We start from the raw sequence: 15039 nt of genomic DNA, 5'->3' as shown, positions 1-15039 counted from the left end.
GCGGATAGACTAATCAATTCATGTTTTAAAGTAAAGACGCCATCAGACTGAACTGGGAGTCATTGTGAAGGGATCGGCTGATGCTCTGTACAGGCATATAATCAGAGATCTCACGAAAACAGAACCCCTGATTGCTTTTTAAACTTTGCATTGAGAATCATCCCGAGGCACGCTCGCTGCTCAGCCCGCGGTGGGTTTTACCCCCCCCCCCCCCCCCAAAGGAAAGGCTGTCACCCCCCCCGCCCCCGCAGTCTATAGCGGGGGGCGTCAGATATCGGGAGTCGTTCGTCTCTCTCACAACCTCGTCAGCCTTTGTCGAACACACATGTTTGTCAGACGATATAAAACACGTTATGAGAATCCCATACCACCTTGCGTTTACGACTGGTATAATTGATAAATCATTTGACTAGTTATCGGTAGTAAATCGGGATGACCCTTAGGTCGACTCCATGTTCGCAGAGTCTATGTGCATAGTATAAGACATACGGGGCAGTTCAAAGTCGCCCCGTCATGTTGTGATTATATATATATAAATATATCTTTCTTTATAAGAAGAAACATACGTTTATCTGATATTGTGTAGTTGAGCTGAGACTCTGATAGCTCAGTTGGATCCCCTGTAAGGCTGATGAATGAACCCGTATAGGAAGAATGAAAGAAACACAAGGTGAACGTTTACCGCTCAGTAACCCTATTAACCACTGCTGGATTACTGGCTTATTAACTAGTTTATTATTAGAAATATATAACCATTTTACTTTAAATGGGAAATATAACACCAACATTTATAACAGGAAGACAAAAGGCAATAACTAATTAATTATATCCTTCTATCTATCTATCTATCTATCTATCTATCTATCTATCTATCTATCTATCTATCTATCTATCTCTATCTATATTTATCTCATAACTTTATTATAAATATTAGATATGCAGAGGCTATACAAATTGAATGAATCTAATACACTTTGAAAAGAAGTGCAACTGTGCATTGTCCATTAAAATAATCAATCACCACCCACTATATCTAGTTAAACACATGGAGCTATAATCTTTATTGACAACATATTATGGTTTTTATTAACAGACACACACACACACACACACACACACACACACACAGATAGATGGATAACAATAATCTTCAGGGTCTCTTTTAACAACACGTAAGCAGTAGCTGTTCTTAATGGACACGTTAATTAAACTGTAATTAATCATGCTGTCTCTGCCCAAACTTGAACAATTACCCCAATCAAATAGAAGGTAATAACGTCCACACAGTGCCCCGGGCTATCGCTTTCACTAAGCAGTCCTCTATTGAACTAGAACAGCTTTTGCCCTCAACCAACACATGTGTTACATAATAAAACACGCACTGTTATTAAAACGATATTGCCTGCTTGGGATTTGGGATGAGCCTCTGTGGATACGTGTTCTCAGAAGCCCATCCACTGAGCCGGGCCCCTTTTTTGGAAACTATAAATTAACTCCATCGATGCCAAGAAAGTACAGTATTGTTAGTCATTTGCATATCTGGGGTGTGTTATTGTAAAATGTACATAATGGTGGATTCCAAGAACTAGAATTGGATTATTTTTTAAAACAGTAGTGAGAGTTATGTATTCTAATATAAGGCATGCGATACATTCATGGTTATTTGAGCTGGTTCATCCCGGTCATGGGCTAACTACCGGGATTATTATTATTATTATTATTATTATTATTATTATTATTATTTATTTAAATGAATAGGTATACATTGCTGTTGATCTGACCCGCTTAATTACCATGCACCCGTCTTAAATATCATTCAGGAAGCTGGACTAGATGCATAATTAATCGAGTCAAAGCGGAATGGACGTAAACCTGATCCAGAAATTCGTTTCAGCTTTCACGATCAGACTGCGCCCCTCGCCCTTTCAATAATTACAATGTTATCCTGTAATTATTCCTTTCTTTTTCATTGTTTAGAGAAGTGGGTGAAGGCTGCATTGTTAGCAGTTATTCCAAAGGCATGGGAGCTACAGATGAACGAGAGGGTTTCCAAAATGACTCGCATCCACCTGGTAACGCTGACAGAAACCCCCCCCCCCGGCTTTTAATTAGAGTTTGCAGCGGCAATTCTAGCAGATCCTTTTCTTGCGGTACCTCCACTATCGTGGGTAGACTTCAATAAGATGTTTCTCTCAACGCAACTCATCAAAGCCGCTCCGCTGCATGCATGCATGTATAATCGTTTAAACAAATGCGTATTTAAATATTTATAAAGCTCGAGTAAACTTCATAAGCATGTTAAATTATTTTAATCCATGTCGTAATCGTTGCTTTTTATTTTTAGAATGCACTGCAGTCCCTTTCAGAAACAACATACATGTGAATTGATTATATATATATTAGATATATATATATGTAATACATATATGATTACGAACAAACGCATACAGTGTACAATATATAATATGGTAAATATATTATACCATGAACGATATTTGTTTTGTAATTTTTTAGATTGTACATCTAAGACTAATAGTGTTTGAAAAACGGGGACAATTTTTTTAAAAGGTGTTCCAGTTTATTAAGAGGTTTTATAAGGCTTATTATGTTAAAGTATAATGACATGTAAAACTGCCAGGACAACAAGATAAAAACAGATCGACTTTCCAAGCATATATGCACAGTAAACTGCAGGCTGTTCTACAATCTGCCAGGCAGAGTTTATTTTACGAGGTCAACCGTTTGGTTGCAATAAACTCGATACATATTTACACAGCTCCAGAAGTGTACACGTTCAATCGGATCAATTATTGACAGGCCAGGTCAGCTGAACACGTGCTGCAAGCAGCCTGTATAGTTCCACACAATGTTTGAAATGTATAACCAAACGCCACGCATCTGTGTTTTGTTTATCTCTATGCAAAATCACACAAAAAACCATACATATATAAATACGTATTGGTGACTATTTACAGATGACAACAAAATTGTAGTCGTGATTATGAAACATTTCAAATACATTGTTTGCATTTATTTATAATTGAATTCTAATCAAACTTGAATACTGTGGCTCACGACACGCGCGTTTCTCATCGTTTTCGTTGTTAAGTATTGGTGGCTCACGACCACAGATTAACCTACTAACAAGATCTCAATCAAAGATTTAGGATAGGGACTTGAAAACAAAACGACAAGGCAATGAATTCAATTCAGTTTTCGGTCTATCCTGAAATTAATTTCCCATATAAAGACCCTAACATTAAAAATGTTTTTAAGTGCAAGCTGCCTATGTTCAGTCTAGCCTAGCTCGTTTGGAATACACAACAAACGATGCTATACTATTTAATTTGCACGAAACCATATGTTCATCTGCCTGTGCTTTACAGAACCGTTTTTCTTTGCTTGTTCTTTAGAATCTATTAATATCTGTTAGGAAGAAAGTGGCTATAGAATTTATGCGCACCATATGTGTACCTATAAACGCATCACAAAACAAAGGTAGTAACTTTTAAATAACTGCAAATAGAGTACCTCTCGTGTGCAGCTCTGGCAAGCAGGGCTGCACGGACAGAGGAAGCACAGCGATGAATAGGGCTGGCTAAGGTTCCCATCTGTCACTATAGGGCGAGTCATATTTAAGTGAATGGGGCTTTGCCTATTGTGAACCCTTTCTATTTTATCAGCGCGTGCTGATATGGAAGCATAGTCGCGAGGTGAGTAATTTAAGGGGACCGAACAGACGGTTCAGAGCGCAGTCAACGTTTTAGCCAATCAGGGCAGTCCTGTAGGTAATTAAAACATGATAATGATGATTATCATTTAATACTCATATTACTAGTAATAATAACAACACAATAGCTATATATATATATATATATATATATATATATATATATATATATATATATATATATATATATATATATAGATGAAATTATTTTAAAGTTATATAACTATTTAAGAAATTCTTCAGTAACTATAAAAAAAAAAAAAAAAAACATCCAGTTGAAACCAGTGGGTGTTTTACAGCTATAAATGAAATGTGAATTGTATATTTGTGAGTTATAAATGAAACAATAAATAACACGTTTGAATTACAGTTGTATGGGCTAGCTCTCTCTAAGCGAGTCAAAGAGGAGTAGCAGGGAGCAGAGGTGACTCATGGGACAGGGTTAAACACAAGGGCTCTCTCTCTGCGTGCTAACCCCGCAAGCAGTGCTGTCAAAAGTTTGGAAAGATATGATTAATATACAGATAATAATGGAATAATATGTGTGTAAAAATAACTGGTCCTTCTACCTACATGTACTATGTATGTTTACTATTATATGCACACGCGCATGTGTGTGTGTGTGTGTGTGTGTGTGTGTGTGTGTGTGATATATATTGTTGGATAATCAACCCATATACAAATATTATATTGTAACATAGATACGGTTGTTTTTTTTTTTTTTTTTTTTTTTTTTTTCCAGTGAGGGTTTGCAGTTTAAACTTGACCTCAGATAATCTTTTGAAAAGCAGTCAGTGTGAGCACATCGGATTCATTCCTGGCCAGTGATATGAAGGCTGATTGAAGATGTGTCTCTGCCTTTAACCCATGGCAAGTCATTCCTGTCACTTACTGTTTGTGAGAGTGTGTGCGTGTGGATTCTTCACATACCAGTCATCTCCCGACACCTACCGCTGTTAACATTGAGGGACACGGCGTGGAACCTCAGAACCGGTCCTGAGCCATGCTGAAGAATGAGCAGAGGTTCTATACTGGGTTCCAAATATATTCGCACATTCGAATCCAACCTAGGGGTTCCAAATTAAAACAAGAGGTTCCAAACACAGACCAAAGCAGCGATTTATTTTTAACAGTGTCCACGGTTTATTATCAGCGCGCTAGCCTGCAGGTATTCAGCACACACACACACACACACACACACACACACACACACACACACACACACACACACACACACACACACACACACACACACACACACACACACACACACACACACACACACCCACACCCACACACACACACACACTGACTGACTTACACCCTCGACTTCACACTTCAGTTTACAACTCGAACGCAATTAAGACATGTCTGCTACTTTAACCGTGTTTTTATTATTACAATTACGTTTTAATTAACAGCCTTTGATTGAGAAACGCGCGGCTCTGTAAAGTGCTGCGGCAACGTGCTAATTTGTTTCTCTCCTTTAGATATTAATTGTATTTTGTATCTGTTTGTAGGGCCCCGGTAGGCCTTGTGCAGTAAAGTGCAACATCTCTTCTCCACTTGCCGCACAACCGCTAAGCAACCCAGCCTATCAATTACTAAACAGCTGACGTCTGTACTTATTTAAAAGGATTATATATATATATAATTTTAGAAATCAGAGAGCAATCAATTTCAGTTAGACTGAAAAAAAGATAGATATAAAAAATACAATTTGACCTCAACGTAACGGGACGTTTGTTTTAATATAAGAAACAGAGAGAAAAAAATTAAAGGAGATGAACAGAACCAAAATACCAGGCTCCGCCGTACTGTCTGCAAACCCCGACCTGTCAAAGCTGCCGGCAGGACAGAGAGAGAGGACAGGTACGGCGTATACAGTGGAACAGAGAAAACCGAAACACGGATTCAGACTGGCAAGTAACGCTGTGCTCTTTAAAAAAAAAAAAAAAAAAAAAAAACAAAAAAATAAAAATAAAACACTGATGTATAATATTGAAATAACGCGCAGACAGGCTTTCAGGTCCTACTGCAGTGTGCGCCAGCACAGGACTAGGGCTCGCCGCCACTGCCCCCTGTAGGACACTGTCAGTACATACATTAACCGGTTATGTACTTATTCAGTGCATATTATATATGTATAAACATGTAATAATTATGGTAGACTAGGCCAATGTAGTTGCCCATTTTTTTAGTATAGTAGCGGCCTATATTTAAACATGAGTACATTTCTGATTACAATGTATCGATTTAAACTGGCATTATTTGTTCCATCACATCTCACACCTGTTGAAGATTGCATTGTGATCTGTTAATGCAAAAATAAAAACATAAATGGAATGCATTAATTCCAGTGTTTAAAAAAAATAATAATAAAAGTGGCTTCAATTAAATACACAATTAAAACAGCTTACATGTGATAATGACATGCCTGCAATGTTTCAATTATATTGTTTAAGACTTCCTGTTTAAAAGCGTGCAATCGGGCTATGTGCGCGCGTTTTCAGATTGTTTTTTTTTTCTTTCGTTTTGACAGACGTGTAAATTGTTGTTTTTAGTAGAAATTAAATTCCGCAGATAAGTGCGCTCTTGGGTTGTGTGTGCCAATCTAACAGGGAGGCGCTCACGACCTCGTGTTTGTTCTTAATTATTCTATATTATCGCACGATACACACGACAGTTTAATAGCTCGATGAGTTAAAGGATGCAACGTGTCTTCCGTGCGGCAGTTCAGATGACCAGGTTCACGGCTGAAGTGAGATCGATGGTTATTAAAGGACTCGAGGTAAAGCGCGCTGAAAGATGCGGCAGAATCAGTTCCAATAAACAAATAACCGATTTGATGCAAAATACAACCCACAAGAAACAGGCCTATCAAAATGTAACCTAGATAGAGTCAGCTTTTTGATTGTAACCATCAATACTTATATTGTCTTTAATACAATCATTAACCAAAACCCTAATCCACACCGAAATGATTTATTTTTTTTTAAATTATTTTTTCGTATAACAATATATGCTGTAGGTACGCTGTGCGTTTTACAGCGTTTGAAGCCAGGTGTGCTGTACAGGACTGAATACACATCCCCACAGCTAGAAAATACCCGGCACAGTTTACTTTTGAAGCAGGCTGGCGAATAACATTTAGGTTAAAACCTACAGAGCTGTGTCATAAAAAAAAAAAAAAAATCAAACCCCGCAGTGTTCTCCTGCAGGGCTCGTGCGAGATTGCCACATAAATCACAGCAGTCTAATTCAGTGGAAGTTTAATAAACGCTCCAATTGAAAACGAATGTTCTCCGTTTAACAGTTGTATCAGCACCATATAAAAGCATGACCCCAATAAATTTCATTTTAGAGCGAGATCAATCCTCTCCTTTGCTATTGATCCACGCCGGCTCGGTGCATTTAGATGTTCTTGTGCAGCCATTCTCCGGATGAGAACAGCAGTTCGATTAGACTCTTTATTAGGAAAAGATTGCTACGAGAGCATCAGTGTGCCCTGCAAATGAAACGGTGACATTTTAATTAGTGGACACTGATAAAAGAAGGCTGGTGATGGCGGTTTACAGGCCTGGCACACTTTAAATGACCTGATGCACTAATCAAGTTAGAAAGCCTGGCAAAGGTCAGCGGCTCAGGCAGATAGACAAGCAGATACTGGAAAGTGAAGCAGTGGGAAGAGAAGCAATCTTAGACCAGCGCCGGGTCAATAATTATTTGTTAAAACGAAGCATAACCATTGGCGCAGTGGTTCTAAGATATGTGTATTCTATTATATCTTATATATATATATATATATATATATATATATATATATATATATATATATAGCTGCAAGATAGCTTCTGTAGTCACCGGGAAACTGGAGCAATCATATCTAGAAGCATGAAACTTTGATGTAACCGTAAGTGACACTGGAAATTAAACAATCTTTGTCATATAATCCAAATGGAACGTCGATTAATTATATATTTGTCCCTAGTTAAACGTGTCTAATAAACGAGGCAGGGACTGGCCAATAACTACACTCAGCGAGAGCAAGTCTAATATTTAGTATTAATGACGTAAAGGATCTATGTAACCATGGCGAAGGACAAATTTTGTTTTTTGTGTTGATTTCTCCCCCCTTCCTTTTCTAGTTTAAATGCTTCCGAATCTACTCGAGGATATTCTTTCTCCAAGTAGACTAGTTCCCTTGTTATTTAAATGCAGTCAATCCCGTCTATACAGATAGTCCTCGTTTGTAGAATGTGGTCCAATGATCAAGACAGTTGAAGCCTTCCCGTGTGCACCACATCTTCAACCATTGGTTTTGATTTATTATGTCCAGCTGTCCATATGGTCCTTTGAAGGTGCGGGTAGTATACCAGAACATACCACAGTTTTGTTTTTCTCTTTTAATTTCATTCCTAGCTCTCTGAATTTGCATTTGCAAGGATTTTGGTCTGTCTCTTCCAATGTTGTTTGTAACGATGTGGACGACTACTACCGGGTCGTTCGTTCTAGGAGCCTGTCCACGTTTTCAGTGATGTGCTGGACCGAGGCTCCCAGAAGGCAGCACACTGTTGTAGTAAGGGGGTCCAAACTGCGAACTGAACTAGCTGTGTCTCTCAATACGGAGTCCCCAACAATCATGACCTACCTTCTTTTTACTGTCTTGTCACCACAGTCAATAGGGTCCTGGATGTTGTTCCATTCATTCTCTTGTTGTTGGTTCTGCTAATCAAAATTCTGAAGTAACTCAAATCTGTTGGTTGTTTTGATTCCTGGTGGTGGTGTTTGACGAAGTTTCTTTTTTTCCCTGCTTCTGCCTACCTGCACCCAGCTGTTCCGACCTTCTATATATATATATATATATATATATATACACTTATATATATATATATATATATTATATATTATATATATTTACATTTGAAGCATATGTTAAAAAAAAAAAAAAAAAAAAAGGGGACATGAAAAAGAGGGTGAGCGACGTGCGAGATTGCCACATAAATCACAGCAGTCTAATTCAGTGGAAGTTTAATAAACGCTCCAATTGAAAACGAATGTTCTCCGTTTAACAGTTGTATCAGCACCATATAAAAGCATTCATTCACGTCACATTCCGCAGTTATTCAAATGGAAATATCTGTGTAATTGATTGCTATACATTCCTGTGTAATTGATTGCTAACCCCAAATGCATGTTGAGGCTCAGTTTACACAGTAGATGATCCCAGATCTAAGCAGACTCATGTTGTCTAGCTGTGGTTAGAATGTTTAGCTCTGTTCCACACACATGTGCGGGATTAAGAATAGCGACACACAGCATCCTACAGCGACCAGGCCGGTTGCTTTGTGCGGTGAGTGCAGTTTTCACAAATCATAACGGTTTAGTAGTTCGGCAGGCAGATGAGCAACTCGCTCTAGCTCTCAGAAACATATTTATATAACCAGAATACACACTGGATTACTTAGTGACATTTAATAGTAAAGAACACGTGACCGGTACGTTGATGGGACTGTATGCGCACAATATATTAATAATATTCATACCCTTATTGTGTCTATCTATCTGTCTTGTTTAGGACTACATTGGTAATAGGCTACTGCAAAGGCCTGTATAAAAAGAGATGGCCTGCGTTAAGTATTATGATGCGTTAATAAAAACAAAAAACAACAACAAACATCGTGGGAGTTTCACTAGTTGTAAATAACTATGATATCCTGTATTTATGACTTCAAGTCAACACGTACATATTGGAGAGGTTTCTGTCCGGTGCTCTGCATACATTAACCCCTCATAAGCAGCAGCCGCGTCGGCCTCTTCCACTAATTATTTTGTTGTACAGTGTAACCCAATCTGTTACTCTCGGTCACTAAATCTGCCTAATTTCTATCAATTGGTGGCGTTGTTTGTTGGTAAGTGGGCTTGCAAAATGAAAACCAAGGGATCAATAGACAGGGTTTATCGATCAAACAGAGCATCGTCCGGTAGACATTAACAACCCGAGTTGAGTGAAATGAGATAACAGGAGTAATTAAATCATACTTTATATCTGCAGCAGAGTAGGAGGCAAATCATAGCATAGTGGTATTATATATATATATACACACACAAGCACACGCATTTTGTTTACACTTCACAGTAAATACAGATTTCATTTGCTTGAAAGCGCGTTGTCGGACCTCTGAAGGCAGATTCTTTTTTTCATGAAGTATCAACCTTGCCCGGCCATTCCAATTCTCCAGAGCAGTCCAGTCCAGTCCCGGTTCAGGCTAACATACAGAACATCATCACGTGATCCTAGTCTGTAGATCTGAGGTTTCACGCCAAGGTGTGGTTGAAAGCGATTGATAAAGAGATTAATATCTACTTTTCAAAATGTGTTTTTTTTTTTTTTTTTTTTATCTTCCAGTAAAATTAAGAGTCATGTGATTATAAATCACATTTCTTTATTGTCCTACAGGGCCAGGTGTCATGTTCTTGTCATAGGTGACAAGGTGTTAGAGGTGTCATATTCTTATTGTCCAGCAGGAGACCGTGGGTGCCTACTAGCCAGTCAATAAGTGTATTGAGAGACTGAAGCTCGTTTTCTAGTTGATGTTTTCACATGCACGGTACAGGGATGTTTGTGGATTGGTAATTATTGTTTTTTTTTTTTTTTTTTTTTTTTTTTTGCAAAAGCCTTTTTCAAATGAACCTATTACACATGGAAGAATTTGCATGGCTTCGTAATTGGTACAATGCTTTTTATAATGTCTAATAACAATAGAAATACACATACAGCCCATTCATTGCTCAGTGGAGCACAATGAGAGCACCACTCTGGACAGCTCACTCTGGATGGAATTGCACAACTAATTACTTCATGCATCTCCATGTCTTTCATAGTTTCTACCAGGACCAGGAACCCCATTGAGATCTGCATCGTTTAATCAGTTTAATTCCACCCGAAGACACACTGCCGCTCTGCTTTATGCTATACCATTATTGAAATGAAGTCTCTCACTCAAAGTCTGTATCTGTAAGATTTAATCTAGAACAGGTTAAATATTACAGAGGCATGAAAACCCTGATGTGTCTCACGTGAGACCAGGACCTTAAGGTAGAAACTCGGCTGATTTATTTCTGGTACCACCTGTCTGGCGAGTGGCTGTGACACAGGAGCAATTAAGACAAAGTTCAGACTGTAACCATGATTAATGCCAAGTCAAGGGCTGGAAAACGTCAGTGTCAGAGCCAAATGTGACTGAAAAAAGAGAGGTTTCTTTTATACAAGTTCAATACGGTACCCCATGGTAAAATCATCGTGAAGCACAGTGAAAACATGGAAAGCACAGGTTAGCATGGCAAGTCACTCGAGTCACTGTTTCTGCTAAATTAAAATCACACACCTTTTTAATTTTTTTTTTTTTTTTTTTAATATATGTCATTGCGCACTTTCAAATATATGCTGAAGATGTTAAAAGTGGGCTTTCAGGACAAGAAACGACTAATCCTAATTGGAGGTCTACAAGAATGACCTCACCTGCTGTAGGAGTATGACGAAGATTAAAACATGTGGTACAGTAGCTTCTCTGCACTGTGCACAGTGGTGGCAACAAAACAAGGTGTGTGTGTGTGTGGAGGAGGGGGGGGTTATATGAATGATATTCTCCTGTCAGTACAGAGCACTGGCAACACCAAGCCGTAGAAGAAGCAAAGTAAGCTGGAGGTGAGGCTCTTTGAATTGGCACTCTGCGATGTGGCCTTTGCCTCAGATTGTCTTCAGCTCCCGGACAAGCTGTCACTGGTGCTGATTTACATTAAAAAACACCAGATTCTGGCATCTCCAGGAACATACAGCAACACCAAGCAAAATAACATTGTGGAGCGGTTAGAGTGACAAACAGAACTGCCTGCAGTGTAACCTCCTACACTGAGCAGAGAGAAGACTTCAAACGAGAACTCAAAAGAAAACTGAGGTATCAGAGCTGGCAGTAAATGGATGCAGAATACAGTCCCATTTCCTGACTGTGATCACTGTCTATACAATTGTAACGGTGGCGCGGAATGCTCGTCTTGAAAGGCGCTGTATGAATCAATTGGCATTGAAGTAATTGGCACCTCAAGCTGGCTAGCACGGTGCAGTTTGCTGTGCCAGCCCTCGTGCCTCTCACTGGAGGCCCTGCTGGGACCGCCGCTCCTCCAGCATCCTGCACACCCACATAGACACCACTTCCGCATTCCCATCGTTGTACAGCAGGATGAATGAGTGGCCCTGCGAGAAGAAGAAGGAAACATTCAGAACCTTAGGAAGAGAGGTCAGACATCTGGGAAGGGGAAGGGAAGGGGAGGGGAGGGGAGGGGGGGCAACAAACTCTGAAATGGGGGGAGGGGAGGTCAAGTTTGATCCTTCAGCGATTACCGAATGACCCCTCTCCATACCCCAGGTTCATTGTCATAAAGAATACAATCATCAACAATCTAGATGTTTCAGGAATATGACCCCAACAAAATAGGTAGGCCTTTTCGCCTCTTAAATATGGAGTTTCAGATTCTCATTCTTGACAAAAAGACTCAATTTATCATTTTCACCATCATTCAAACACCCTGCCTGCATGTGATCATACATTCCTGTGAAGTGCAATCGATAATGTATAAGACAACAGGTTAATAAATAAATAATAATAATAAAAAAAACAACACCGTTCAGTAAAAGCACTAGTGGTAACTGTAGCCTGGAGCAATGCTTTCAAAAACACACAACCACCTGCTGTACTTAAATATTCTATTATTAATTTGCTTTGGTTTTCCAAGGTAATGTTGAAGAAAATGAAACAAACAGGAGCCTAAAATGTGTTTCTGCAAGCTTGAACAGTCCTGCCTGCGACTGGACCCTGGCTGTGACCCGACAAGAAAGCTGCCATGCTTTTACTGTTGCACAAACAGGCCCTTTCCTTGCATGCATGAGCAGCACACAGTAACTGTTTTTTTTTTTTTTTTTTTTTTTAACTCAGATTTTCTGCTCAATATAACAGCTTGTGGCTGTGGAAACAAGACTATAGTACAGCAGCTCTAATGAAACAATAGCATGACGGCATTATGGACACGTATTTACCATGACACTTTCTTGTTATTTATTAAAAGTATATGATACATGTTTCAGTCTGTTTTTGCATATCTTCTCAAAGGTTATGGATCATATTTTACTTTCAGAATTATTCCTTACAAAAATACATTTGTAGCATTTTTCCAGCCAAAGGTAAAAGAAAAAAAAAACATAACAAAATAAAAAAAACCACATCACGCTACCTGTGTTATTGCTATCTATAAACTGCTTGACCTAAAGAAAACAATCAATAAAAACAATTACAAAATAACCGCTTCAGTACCTGGAGTCAATCCTTCAGGTTTTTTTTTTTTTTTAACCAATTCAGGAAAACCAGGGATGTAATTGAACTAGATATCCAGAATCCTATAAAAAACTAAACAAAACCCCCCCCCCCCCCCCCCCTCCCAAAAAACAAAGGATTTGACTAATCCTGTTTATAACTAATTACAGGCAGGAGCTAATACACCAATCGCTATTTATTATATCAACGAGCAAACATGCCTACAAGTTCTTTTACAATGAAAAAACAAGCATGAAACAGTAATACTGTAACTGTTGTTTTTCTTTTCTGGGTCTACAGTACTTTGTCCTGCCAAAGGGCACCACACAGGGCTGGGTAACTGAACCGGTGAGACAGGCGCAGAGTGAGTGTCAGCTAGTCTAATTCTGCGTGTCAACTCTGAAAATGAGATAAACAATGACAAACCAGGTTTTCTAAATGAACTTGTCACTCCTCGTTTTCCTGATAAAGGGGACCTTCTTAAACCTGTTTAAAGCTGATTGCATTTTTAAAAAGGCTTGACTGTGAATAGGAAAAACAAAAAGAAAATGTGTGACACCAAGAGCAAAACAATCAAAAATCAAATATATCTTATCTAAAGGAAGGTTAACAAGTAAAAAACCAAACCCTGGTCTGCAGTGAGTTTAGCCTCTCTATGATTAAAGCTTGTGTGCTGGGACTGTACACCATTGAACCGTTTTAGTTATAGCATGCAAAATTACACACACTTGAAAGATTGAGACCTTTTTATTTCTGTACACCTACACATCTATTTTGGCCCACCCATATATAAACCACACCCAAACCCTTATTGTACTTCTTTACAGAAACAACTTACTGAAAGTAAACCAAACTTCATTTAAAAAACAAAAGTAACAATAAGGAAAGTAAAAGGCAGTGCAGAACGAGCACAGCATTCAGAACACAGTTTCTTTGTGTGTGGTATGAAAGGGGTGATTTTACTGCATGGTATAATACATGGAGGCTTCTGGTGCTGTGTGGAGAGCCCCTGCTCTCAGAAGTGTAATGAACCTCGAGTCCTGAGACATTATACTGTACATTAACCTATCGTTAATGGCACAGCAGGGCTGGGGGCATCGTAGGCTCACTGGTCAGGGCTTCATCAGGACAGATGAGCTCCCCGACAACATACCGGCTCCAAACAAACGTGTAAAATAAACACAGACTGTGGGGAGAGGGGATGGGGATATGGGAAAGGGGATGGGGATAGGGGAGACGGGAGACGGGAGAGGGGAGAGAGGAGAGGGGAGAGGGGAGAGGGAGAGGGGAGAGGGGAAAGGGAGATAGGGGGACTACCCCTATACCCTCTCCCATACCCCTGTCCCTTGTCCACTAGAGGGGATGGGGACAGGGGAGAGGGGAAGGGGATAGGCCCTCTCCCTATGGGGATATCCCCTAACCCAATCCCCCTATAGGGGAGGGGGAGAGGGGATGCGGATAGGTGAGAGGGGATGGGGATAGGGATATGGGAGAGGGGAGGAGGGGAGGGGGGGAGAGGGGATGGGGATAGGGGATGGGGATGGGGATGGGGAGGGGAGAGGGCCTCTTAGGGTTACAATTCATTTCATTCTCTTAAACATTTGTCCATTTAATGCAGTGCTTAACTATTTCAGCAGTAACTAACTTTGTTGTGTGGAGAGGTTTTTTATAGACCAAATTAGAGATCTGCAGTGTTAAAAGTTTTATTGTATCCTTCACATTATTTTCTTAAAAAAAAAACAATAAACAATAATAACAACAACAACAATAACAACAATAATAATAATAATAATAATAATACAAAATAAATGCTTTTGCATGCCTGACCATGCAACAGAAATCAATACCTCTACAGTCATGACATGTAAATGATAGAGCTCATGATGGAGTTGTGCAGTGGCTTTGCAAAGCTCGGAGGGCCCTCATCTCTGGCCCTTCAAA

The 15039-nt window shown here is 39.3% G+C and overlaps 1 protein-coding gene across 1 annotated transcript in view; it reads right to left on the bottom strand.

The window, feature by feature from the left end:
* Positions 1 to 10250: 10250 nt before the first annotated feature.
* The window catches only part of LOC121294693 (dual specificity mitogen-activated protein kinase kinase 5), a 70819-nt gene continuing 66030 nt past the window's right edge, over positions 10251 to 15039 (bottom strand). The window contains exon 22 of the mRNA XM_041218692.1: positions 10251 to 11984. Coding sequence (XP_041074626.1) covers positions 11880 to 11984 — 105 coding nt within the window. The 3' untranslated portion in view covers positions 10251 to 11879. The remainder of the gene's footprint in view (positions 11985 to 15039) is intronic.

This window comes from Polyodon spathula, chromosome 19 (assembly GCF_017654505.1).
Source record: "Polyodon spathula isolate WHYD16114869_AA chromosome 19, ASM1765450v1, whole genome shotgun sequence".
In the NCBI taxonomy this organism is placed as follows: Eukaryota; Metazoa; Chordata; class Actinopteri; order Acipenseriformes; family Polyodontidae; genus Polyodon; species Polyodon spathula.
Note: the sequence above shows the minus strand (reverse complement) of the source record. Positions and strands in the feature narration are given on the sequence as shown.